The 12104-nt window shown below is 50.5% G+C and overlaps 1 protein-coding gene across 1 annotated transcript; it reads left to right on the plus strand.

The window, feature by feature from the left end:
- The first annotated feature begins 3462 nt into the window (after window positions 1-3462).
- On the plus strand, window positions 3463-4717 carry avpi1 (arginine vasopressin induced 1). Its single transcript, XM_007884872.2, has 2 exons — window positions 3463-3925; window positions 4581-4717. The coding sequence occupies exons 1-2, from the start codon at window positions 3600-3602 to the stop codon at window positions 4684-4686; spliced, it is 432 nt and encodes a 143-aa protein (XP_007883063.1). The 5' UTR covers window positions 3463-3599; the 3' UTR covers window positions 4687-4717.
- The last annotated feature ends 7387 nt before the right edge of the window (window positions 4718-12104 follow it).

The raw sequence follows: 12104 nt of genomic DNA on the forward strand, positions 1-12104 counted from the left end.
AGCATAGCCCACACTCCATCCATCGTCACACTCCCTCCATCCTCGCACTCCCTCCATCCTCACGCTCCCTCCATCCTCACGCTCCCTCCATCCTCACGCTCCCTCCATCCTCACGCTCCCTCCATCCTCACGCTCCCGCCCTCCTCGCGCTCCCTCCATCCTCACGCTCCCTCCATCCTCATGCTCCCGCCCTCCTCGCGCTCCCTCCATCCTCACGCTCCCTCCATCCTCATGCTCCCTCCCTCCTCGCGCTCCCTCCCTCCTCGCGCTCCCTTCATCCTCGCGCTCCCTCCATCCTCACGCTCCCTCCATCCTCACACCCCCTGGGAGAGAGGGGAACTAAAAGTTCACTCGAAGACATGAGAATCCTGGAATAAAAGACTGAAGAGCAACTTTGAAAGAGAATGACATCAGCCGAGGCCGGGGCGGGTGTGGGGGGGACCTCCGAGTGCCCGTAAACCTCAGCCCCTCACCGCTGAGAGACTCCGGCACCCAAACTGAGTTCACGCTCACACACACACACAAACACACACACACTCACTCACACTCACAGAGTCACTCTCACACACACTCGCTCACACACACTCGCCCTCACTCGCTCACACGCGCACACATGCACTCGCGCACACACGCACCCTCCCCCTCACTCGCTCACACACACACAGAATCGCTCGCGCGCACACACACACACACACACACATGTATGCAGACTCACTCACAGTGACACGCACAGACTTACACACACACACACACAGACTCACTCAGGCAGACGCTGACATTCGGGCTGGATCCCCGCCAGGATCAGTGAGATCTGGATGGCACCAGTTTGAAGCAGACGGAGGTGGCTTGTGTCACCGCCCGAGGCCTGGGTGTGGAGCGGAAACGAGTGCTCAGTTCTGCTGCAGCCTCAATGTTTATTTAACAAAAGCTTTCTCCCACCTTCACACACCCACAGGCAGCGAGCGTGGGAGCGAGCGCGCGTGAGAGCGAGCGAGCGCGCGAGCGCCGTGACAGCAGCCGGGTTCGGGCTCGGTGCTTCTGTCTTTATCCGTAAAGACGGAGATTTAGGGCAATGTTTGTTTTTCCGCGTGGCGGTTAGCACACGCGTCTCACCGTCCCGGGTTGGATTCCCGGGCAGGGCGAAACCTCAGGCAACTTTCCTTAATCCACAAACCCCCGTTTAACGAGAAGTAAGTAGGAACCCGGTTATTAGACAGTCCGCGAATCGCTTTCCTGGGGTAATAATCCCTCCACAAAAAAAAATGTGGCCACTCAATCCAGGACTGTTTGTGGGACGCTGCTGTGCGCCATTTCTGCCACAAAACAACAAGAAGAAATTACATTTGCATAGCGCCTTTCATGTCGGGAGGACGTCCCAAGACGCTGTTAATTCACTTCACAATATATTCTATGAAGAATAGACGTCAGGACGTCCCAACGACGTGATAGGGCACTGTATCAAATGGAAGGATTATTATTGTGGAGATTCACTTCAACCATGACTTTGCTATTAATGTACACCACCGACTACATGTCCCCCAAACCCCCACCCTCCCCGTCTCTCCCTGCGGGGTGTCCAGCACTGACTCTGTGAAGTGTTCCGAGGCTTTGCTCTATGTGTGTGTGAAAAGTGCTGGTTACGTGCAACGTGAGAGGCATTATATAAATGCAATTTGGGGTTGTTGTTGTTGTACTTGGTGTGTGATGTAACTGCGGTGTAATTGCTTTCGAAGGAGTTTCTGTGTGAGAGGACATTCCAGTGATTCAGGAATGTAGGAATGAACCAACGCCTTTATATGGTGGTTTCCCCCACCCTCACATGTAGCTCCTGGTACCTCGTACTTTGCATGGCGGCGCTACGAAAACAATTTAATCGTCCAGCGCCTTGGGACGCTCCATGGGGAAAGAATGTAAATATTACTGTACTTGTTGTTTAAAAGAGCTTCTGCAGCGTTTTATCATGGAGCGCTTCGCAGAAACCACTGACAAGCGTACAAACCGGTCAAGCTGGGAGCCGCCAATTTAATCTGCCGGCTGATTGACCAGGACACCCCGCGTGGATATCTCCTCTTCCAGCTGCCGGGCGGGATCTTTAAAGTCTGCCCGAACAGGGCACATTGAGCTTACGTCTCACCTGAAGGACGGCAATGCAGTGTTGTGTGTGTGTGTCCGTTCCCCCCCCCCCCCCCACCCCCCGGTACCGGGCAGGGATGTCAGCCCAGACTGCGAGCTCGGTGGCGTTTGGTGGATGTAGGATGAGCGGGTTTGCTGGGATCAGAGTTCAAATCCAGATCAGACTGTTACGGTGAAAGTCCATACACATACCTGTACAGTAAATACTAGCGCATAGCGGCCTCAACCACAGTGCTCAATGTATATAATACATCAAATTGTGAATCTCAATCGATGTGGCGGGAGTTTTACTGTGTGTCTCTAACCCTGATCTGGGATTGTGGACGCACAGCGTAGAGAGAATTTGATTCTGTCTCTAACCCTGGTCTGGGAGTGTGGATGGACAGATAAATTGACGCTATATATATTTTGTGGGAGAAAAACAGCAGCCAATTGCGCACAGCAGTGTCCAACAGACAATGGTGGATTGAGCGATTTTTTTTTTGGAGCACGGATTATTACTCCCGGGAAAGCGATCCGCCCATCGACCAAGAGGGTCACATATTTCTGTGTGCGAGTGCGCGCGCGCGTGTTTTTAAGGGTTTTTATTGAAAGTAAAACCGTTTAATTCCTGTAATTGCAGGGCTGCAGGTTCAGCCCCGGCCGGGGTGGGACCTGCAACATAACGGACCTCGCATTCGAGACATAGCGCCTCATCGCGTCACTCGGGACGTCGCCGAGCGCTTCGCGGGACATCAAGCGGTGAAGTGCGCAGCGACCGCTGCGTAATTGGCAGCTGCTGTCCTGACTGATAAACCCCACGGGGATGGCGTGTGTGTGGTGGTGGTGAGGGGGGGGTGGGGTTGGGTGGGGGGGGGGTTGAAATTTGTTTTTTGCAGATAAAAGCAAACCTCTGGTGAGTGCATAACAAGTCACGGCACCACACCCCCACATCCTCCCTCCCCTGACCTTCCCCCCCCCCCACCCTTTTTTGGGGGGTGCAGCAGAGGAGGAAGCTGATGAAACCAAACTGCAACCGCTGTGCTCCGCGCCGCCTGATTGACAGGCGCGGCGGCCTCGCGGGTGGTGACAGGGGCTCCCGGCCGCGGTTGCCGGGGCGACGCCGGGTGATTGACGCGAGCCGGGCCCCGCCCTCCCCCCCGCCTCGGCCCGTCCCGATTGGCGGAGCGCACCGTCGCTCAGTCGGGCGCGCGGCTCCTGATTGGTGCGGAGCGAGAGGGAGAGGGCGGGGCGGCCGCGTCGCCGCCGCCGCCGCCGTCGTCATCGCCGTCGCCCAATGCGATGGGCGTCGTCTCCACGGCAACGAAACCGCTCCGGATAAAAGCGGAGCGCGGAGCCCCACAGCTGATCAGAAGCAGCGACTGTGGGACCGGGCGCGTCAGCGGGCGGCGGAGAGGCCTCTTCTCCCCGGGGGAGGAGGAGGGAGAGGGAGAGGAGGAGGACAAGAGAGAAGGAAGGACTCCCCAATGGAGGCCTACTCCCCGCCGTGCCCCGTCTGCCCCTCCTGGTTCGGGGACCGGGCGGAGAGCAAGCGCCGGAAGAAAGGGGCGGCCAACATCTTCCAGGACGTGGAGCTGAGTCAGATCCAGGCCCTGTTCCGGAAGAGCGGCGACGAGAAGGCCGAGGAGAGGGCCCGGATCGTCTGGGGGCGGCAGGAGGGCGACCAGAGCGTGGGCCCGGCCCTGATGGAGCTGAGGGCCAAGAAGAAAACCCGCTCCTTCTTCCACCACAACAAGAGCGCCGCCGCCGAGTTCTTAGGGCTGATGTGGATCAAAGCCTTTAGCAAAATGCGGTAACTATTTGCACTATATATTTTTTTACAACACCACTCTCCCTCTCTCTCTCTCTCTCTCCCCAACAACAACAACAACACCACCACCGCCGCCGCCGCCTCTCTCTCTCTCTCTCTCTCTCCCCTCTTCCATCGCCACCACTTCACACGCGCCCCCACACACGGAAAAAAAAAAGCAATTCTGCTGAAAAAAAGAAAGAAAGAGAGAGAGAGAGAAACGACAAGAGGGGGGAAAAAAAGGACAAGACGGCACAGAGAGAGAGCGAGAGAGAGACAGACAAAAAAAAGAAGAGAGAGAGAGAAAAAACCAGGAGACGAGACAAGACGCCGCGAGGAAAAAAAAAGAGAGAAAAAAAGAACTTTTAACAAGAACTATCTACCTCAAATACAACCCTCCCTCCAACCCCCCACCAGACGAAAATGCTGTTGTATGTCTCTGGATGACACTCTCCTGTTTCTCTCTCTCTCCCCCCCTCTCTCTCTCTCTCCCCCTCTCCCTCTCTCTCTCCCCCTCTCTCTCTCTCTCTCTCCCCCCTCTCTCTCTCTCTCCCCCCTCTCTCTCTCTCTCTCCCCCTCTCCCTCTCTCTCTCCCCCTCTCCCTCTCTCTCTCCCCTCTCTCTCTCTCCCCCCCTTCTCCTCCCCTGTTCTTGCACAGCCTCGGAGACTGTGGGAGTCAGGGTACCAGATCCTCCCTCTGGCAAAGGAGTCAAATGAAGAGGAAGAGACTGAAGGGGAAGAGAACAGTGAGGAGTCAAGTCTGAATTGGAGAGAGAAGAAAGAAAGAAAGAGAGAGAGAGTGTGTGATGGAGGGAGAGAATAAATGCACTCTGCAAACAAACCCAACAAACCTTCCTTTTTTTTTGCACTGAATTGCAATAATTGCAACCCCCCCCACACCCAATGGAAGACGAAACTACATACTTTGATCGCGTTCGTTCTGTCTGTATATTTGTGTCTTATTTTCTAAACCACAAAAAAAAATTGTAGTTTCGGATGAGAAGATCCTTTTGTCTTTTATTATGTGCTTTTATTGCTAATTTTTTTTTAAAAAAGAGAACGCTAAGAAAAAAAAATGTCTTTTGGTTTTTTTTTCGAATAATTTATGTTCGATTCGCAAAAGGGTTTTCCGTTTTAAATAAAATCTTCAAAAAAAACTCCAACCATTTCTGTCAGTGTTTTGTTTGGTAAATTCGCCCTTATGTGTTTCTTGGGTGGGAGGGGGGGAAGTGGTTGGGTGAAAAATATATATAAATGCTCAGCAAAGCCTTAAGGTTACTTGGATAACCTTATCAAACAAAAATGACATTTGTATAATGTCTTTCATGTCAGCAGAGCAGCCCGAGGTGCCACAGTTGTCGTTAGGATTTTAGCTGTTTTAACAATGCAACAATAAATAAGGTGCATTATTCTGTTCTACCAATATACCTCAGTTTACATTTACACACTGCCATTCATGGAGGGAGGATATCGCAAAACACTTAGCAATGTTGGATGGTACGTGAGCCAAGAGACGGGGAATGATAACCGAAAGCGGGGATAAAGAGATCTGTTTTGAGACTGGTGAGGCACAGCCTTGTGTTATTAAGACATCTCGAAGCACCTCACAAGATTTTTTTTTTACGGTGAAGTGTAGTAACTGTATCTGTGGGTGAAGGTGACAGCCAATTTCTCCACAGCAGCGTTCCCCCCCCCCTCCCCGCAAACAGCCAATTTCCAATTAAATTTAATGTAATTTCAAAATTCAGTGATTTAATCCGAGGCGGGGGGAGGAATGTCAGCCGGAACGCCGGGAGAGGACAGAGATTGTGTGATCACAAGCTGATCTGCCTGCCGTGCATCTCGTGCCGTTTATGTGTCTAAGGTGGAGCATGCCCTATGTTTAGTCACTCATGGCTAAAGCAGGAGTCAGCAGTTAACACCTGCCAGGCATCCTGCATCAGGTCAGTTCCTCTTCCCGTGTGTCCTGGAAAGCTCACGGTGTCAGGTGAGGACAGGGTTGGGAGGGGCCGTTTCCCTGTTGGCACCCCACAACATGTGGGTGAGGTGGCACACTCGGCTGTGAGTCACCGCACATCCCACAAAACAAATGCAGACACTATAGTGAAACATACGAGCAGTGTCAAGCTGGAGGAAAATATGAAATGATTTGGAGGAAAATATAATTTTTTTAAAATATAAGATGGAAAATAGAGGTACATTTTATACTTAGAGGAGTCCTGTAGACTTATCGGTTAGAGCACTCGCCTCGCAAGCGAGAGGACCCGGGTTTGATTCCCAAGTGGTGTTTACCTAGCAGTAAAGAGGAACCCGATTGTTAGTCGATTGGCGGATCACTTTTCGGGGGTAATAATCCTTTCAAGAATAATAGTAATTTGGTCACTCAATCCACGACAGTTTGTGGGACACTGCTGTGCGTATTCGGCTGCCGCATTTCTGCCACAAAACATGCAGTTAATTCACTTTACAGTGTATTATATGAAGCTCTTTGAGACGTTTTAATGACATGATAAATAAATTATTATTATTTTAAAATACTGGAGCAAAATATATATTTTGGCTGGATGGGTCAAATGGTATCTGTGTTTAACAGATCTCAGATTGTTATGATGGGGGCAGAGGTAACGGTGGAGTAATTTGAAGACTCATTTGCTTGCAAGATATTTCGGTCCCTTAAACCGGAAGTTAATCTCATTAACTCCCTGTTGAAATCGGATTTGGATTACAATAACTCATTTGAGATTTGAGGCTTTAATCTGCGGGAGTTGTGAGGGTGTCAGGCCGCACGGGTTTGGAACACATGTCACGAGGAGACACTTGGGGACTGGCTTCTCTCTCTGTGCCCTCGCCTCAGGGTCAGAAGTTGGGGGTTCAAACACAACGTTAGGGCTTTGTGCTCGCGTTCCAGACCCATGTTCCATGGTGCACTTCACAGAATTTACTGTAAAGTGCATTGATTGTATATTTTGCGGGCGAAACGCAGCAGCCAATTGCGCACAGCTGCGTCCCACAAACAGTCGTGGATTGAGTGACCAAATTATTATTTTTTATAAAAAAAGGGAAGGGATTATTATCCCCGGAAAGCGATCTGCCAACAGGATTCCTACTCACTGCTAAACAGAGGATTGTGGAGTAAGGAAACTTGGCTAAGGTTTCGCCCTGCCCGGGAATTGAACCACATTATCAGGTTCCGTCTTTAGGATTAAACCCAGACTCGGTTGCTTATTAGATAAGAGTTTCAGAGCGCAGAACTAATCAATGGACAAACAGGTGACCTAACACATTAACTGAGGAATGTCACTTGAGAGCAAATAAAAAAGAGAGGTTAGAAATGTTGATGCCTTTAAAAGGGAATTGTATAAATATGTGAGAACAAAGTAATATTAAATGGGTACAGGAAAGAAAACAGGGAATATGATTAATAGAGAGCTCCAGGGAGTTGTTAGAGAGCACCAGCACAGACATGATGGGGAGAGAGCAGGGAATGGGGTTAGAGCAGAGAGCTCCAGTGGGGGAGCACAAAAAGAAGAACAAGCGAGTATTTTACAGCGTCTTATCAGATTGTAGCGTCTCTTTCAATAATTATTGTCCAGTTTTTGTGGGCATCACAGCACCCATATCCCCCAAAACACTGATGAAGGAGTACAACCGATTTGATCCAGGATGAGGAGGTTGTTGTCGGCCAGGACACCAGGACCGAGAATCTCCCTCCTCTTTTCCAACAGTGTCACGGAAGATCTTTAACGTCCTCCTGAACAGGGCATAGACATGGAGCTTGGTTCAACTTCTCATTCTAACTAAAGCCACCCCCCCACACCCCCACAACAACCAACCCCCACTCTCCCATAGTGTCCTGCATCTTCAGTCTGGACTGTGAGCACTGAGACCCCGGGATGTGGGGAGCTCAAATGCCGAGTCTTCAAATAATAATCCTTGCATTTGACACGGCGCATTATCACGTCTCTGAGACATCTAGAAGCGCTTGACAGGATATACTGTGAAGTGAATTGATTGTGTACTTTGTGGGCGAAACAACAGACCGATGCCTTCGAGAGAGAGAGAGAGAGAGGGCTGGAGGTGGTGGGTTTAAAAGTACAATTTTATTTTTTAAAAAGTGTCAATTTGGCACTGGGAACAGTGAGTAACGAACGACACACATCCCTTGCCTCATGTGCGTGTGTTCTTGTTCTGAGGTTCCAGGATTGCAGTGACTAGCAATGAGCACATTGTGGGAAGTCGTCTGTTTGTGTAGATGGCACGGATCTGGAATAAACTGGAGCGAGCGAGGAAGTGGAACCAGTGATTCAGAGATTCTGGTCAGGGCAATGACGGAAATGAGACTCACAGCTTGATAATGCCACTCTCCTCCAGGCTGGGCTGACAAAGGGTGTGTGTGTTTGTGTGGTGTGCGTGTGTGGGTTGGGGGTGTGGGCGGAAACAGACAGTAGGGGAATCCTGTAGTTTAGTGCTCAGAGCACTTGTTTCTTAAACGAGAGGACCTGGGTTTGACTCCCGGGCTTGTTGAAACCATACACAAGTTTCCTTACTCCACACGCCTCTGTTTACCTAGCAAGTAGGAACCCAGTTGTTAGTCGATTGGCGGGTCACTTTTCTGGGGTAATAATCCCTTAAATAATAATAATAATTTGGTCACTCAATCCAAATGGCTGTTTGTGGGACGCTGCTGTGCGCAATTGGCTGCCGAGTTTCACCCACAAAACACAAAGTTAAATCACCTTACATTATATTCTGTGAAGCGCTTTGAGATGTCTCAATGACATGATAAGGCTTTATATCAAATAGATGGATTATTATTATCATTAATCTGCTTATCCTAGCCAGTAAACCCTGACCTGCTTCCTCTTACCTGCCCTCGCTGCCCCATCATCAGCAGCTGGGGTTTCAGCCATTCTATCCCCACTGCGTATGGGACAGTATATGGGTGGGAGAGGGGTGGAGGCTGTCTCCCATTCCTGTGACCAGTATACAGGCAGAGATGTGAACAGAAGATGGTGTGTGTGGGTGGGTGGGGGTTTGGTGGGTAGGTACGTGAGTCAAAGAGAACAAACTTTGCCATTATCTATGGGGAAATCTATCTATCTATATATCTCTATGTGTGTGTGTATGTTTCGATATAAAATAATTCCTACCTTAATCAGAAAGTGAGTTGATGTGTGCTCAGAACATCGTCGTTAACAAAATACAAAGTCCGGGAGGGGGAAAATACAGTAAACAAACTGCTTGATACAAAACTGGTACAAAAAGAGAGAACAAAACAATAGAGAGCCTTTCTCTCCCCAAACTCCCCCCCCAAAAAAAATTCCTTCCACACCACACTGCGCAAGAGTGAGTTACTGGCTGGAATCCAATCTAAGGGTTCGGGTGAAGGGGTGCATATAAAATAGTAATAATAATCCTTGCATTTGTTATAGCCCTCTATCACGTTGTTGAGACATCTCAAAGCACTTCACAGAATATATTGTATTAGCAATGTCCCACAAACAGTCGTGGATTGAGTGTCAAAATTATTATTGTATGACAAGGCAAGTGCTCTAACCAGTACGCTGGTCAGAGATATATAGAATAATACACCCCGATTACAGTTCATATAGATTTCAAATCATCCACACACTACAATTTGATTTGTGTGATTTTTATTCCAGTGATTTTTATCCCGTGAATTTTTCCCATACTATATTCCAGGAACACCCTGGTGTTTTGTTTTCCGTTCAGCTTCGCTCTTTCCTCTCCTCCCACTCCCTCCATGAGCCCCTCCAATCGGGTTTCCGTGCTGCCCACAGCATGGAAAGTGCTCTGGTCAAGGTCACAAATAACATCCTGACCATGTGTGACCAGAGCTCCCTCTGCCTCCTCGTCCTCCTTAACCTCTCCACTGCTTTTGACACTGTGGATCATTCAATCCTCCTTCACCGCCTCTCCTCCCACTTTAACCTCCAAGGTTCTGTCCTTGACTGGTTCTGGTCCTACCATTTACACCGCCTCCACTTCGTCTCAGCTAACAGCTTCTCCTCCAGCCCCCACACCATCTTGTGCGGCGTTCCTCAGGGCTCTATCCTCGGTCCCCTCCTCTTCACCCTCTACATACTCCACCTTGGTGACATCATTCGTAGACATGGGGTAAATTTCCACATGTATGCGGATGACACCCAACTCTATCTCTCTGCCTCCACCCTCAACTCCAGGACCACTGCTGTCCTGACCGACTGCCTGTCCGAGGGATTACTTTCTCCAGCTGAACGTCAGCAAGACTGAGGCCCTCCTGATTGGCGCTCGCCAGCGCCTCCAACACCTCGGGCGCTGGCAGCATCAGCCTCCACGGCTGCACACTCAACCTCACTGAGCCAGTCAGGAACCTTGGTGTCTTGTTTGTCCCTGAACTGTCCTTTCTCCCCCACATCCGCGCCATGATTGGCACTGCCTACCACCAGCTCCGCAACATTGCCAGACTTCGCCACTGCCTCACCCCTCAGGCTGCCCAAACCCTCACCCACACATTCGTCACTTCGATGCTCGATTATGGAAATTCCCTCCACATCGGCCTTCCCAACTCTTCCCTCCACAAGCTGCAGATTATCCAAAACTCTGCAGCTCGTGTACTCTCATGCAGCAGGCTCCGTGACCCCATCACTCCCACCCTCGCCCGACTCCACTGGCTCCCCATCCCCCAGAGGATCGAGTTCAAGATCTTCGTCCTCACTTTCAAGGCCACCCATGGCCTTACCCCCTCCTCCCTCTCTGACCTGCTGACTCCCTACCAACCTGTTCGCTCCCTCCATTCAGCAGGGTCCGGCCTGCTCCATGTCTCCTGCCCGACCCGCCCTACCATCGGCGGCCGGGCTTTCAGTCTCTCTGCCCCCACACTCTGGAACTCCATCCCACGGTCCTTCGTCTCGCTTCCTCCCTCGCCACCTTCAAGGCCGGCCTCAAGACCCTCCTCTTCGATCGTGCCTTCGGTCGCCCTCCTACCTCTCTGCCTTCCCTCACCCCTACCCACCCCTCCCCCATGCTCAGGTCCTGACCTCTGACTGTTCAGCGCCTTGAGACGATCTCCCGATGTGAAATGAGCTCTATAAATGTAATTTTGTTGTTGTTGTTCTCTCTTTTTCTCTCTCACTCCGATTGAAGCAAGGATGCTGAGGAATGTCATTGACAGCAAATTACATTGAATTTCTTCACACTGAACTCTTTTATAACCTTAACAGCTGATTATTGGGAAATCAGATTAATGTATAATTTATGCATGAACACACACACGAACATGGGCCAGACACATGCCTAACAACTGCATGAGCGAAACCTCCCAGGTTCTATCAAACCACAGCTCACTGTCATTGCCTGTTTTTTCATACCAAAGGGCAGGGTCGATTATTAACAATATGTACGTCTTAAACTTTGTTCTTTGGCCACCTGCACCCGCTGCCCCACCCCCACCCCTTATCCCCAGCCAACGTCAGAAGACACAAACCATAAAGTTTGACTGACGTAAAGATGATTTGGAATAACACTGTGGAACAGTTGCTGAGGGCAAATTACAGAGGGCAAATTGTATAGCGCCCTTCACATGAGGTAGCGTCCTGGAGCGCTTGACAGTGGCACAGTGTGACAACGAGCTAAGGGGCGAGGGAGGGGGAGAGGTGACCGTAAGCACGATCAGAAAAGAAGGTCTTTATGGCGGAATTTTAAGGTGGGGAGGGGACAAGACAGGGATTGAGAGAGAGAGTTGCAGAGTTTTGGGGCATAGTGACTGAAGGCACGGCTACCAGTGGTGGAGCGGTGGGCACGAGGGACAATTAGGAGGCTGCAGCCAACTGAGCTGAGGTATGGGTGGTGGAGTGGGGGGGTAAGCAGGTCGGATAGGTAGGGAGGTGCGAGGTGATGAAGGGATTTGGAAATGAGTGAGAGGATCTTGAAGTCGATCTGTTGGGTGATTGGTAGCCAAGGGAGCCTGGTAGGACTAGTATGACGGGGGTTTCTCTGGCGAACACAACACAGTACAAAGCGAGTGTTTACCGTGAGCACATTCACATTGGTGCACTGAAGGACTGCTGGTATTGATCACTCCTACAGACTATGGACAACGGACTGCCATCGATACACTGTGTGAGGGAATGCCCACTGATTGCAAACATATTGGTCTGTGTGTAATGTGCAAAGGCAGATT

This window comes from Callorhinchus milii, unplaced genomic scaffold (genome assembly GCF_018977255.1).
Source record: "Callorhinchus milii isolate IMCB2004 unplaced genomic scaffold, IMCB_Cmil_1.0 Scaffold7, whole genome shotgun sequence".
Classification (NCBI taxonomy): domain Eukaryota; kingdom Metazoa; phylum Chordata; class Chondrichthyes; order Chimaeriformes; family Callorhinchidae; genus Callorhinchus; species Callorhinchus milii.

Coding starts and splice junctions, on each gene's coding strand:
- avpi1 (XM_007884872.2), top strand. CDS start 3,600: ATGGAGGCCTACTCCCCGCCGTGCCCCGTCTGCCCCTCCTGGTTCGGG. Junction 3,926..4,580: donor AAAGCCTTTAGCAAAATGCG/GTAACTATTTGC, acceptor GTTCTTGCACAG/CCTCGGAGACTGTGGGAGTC.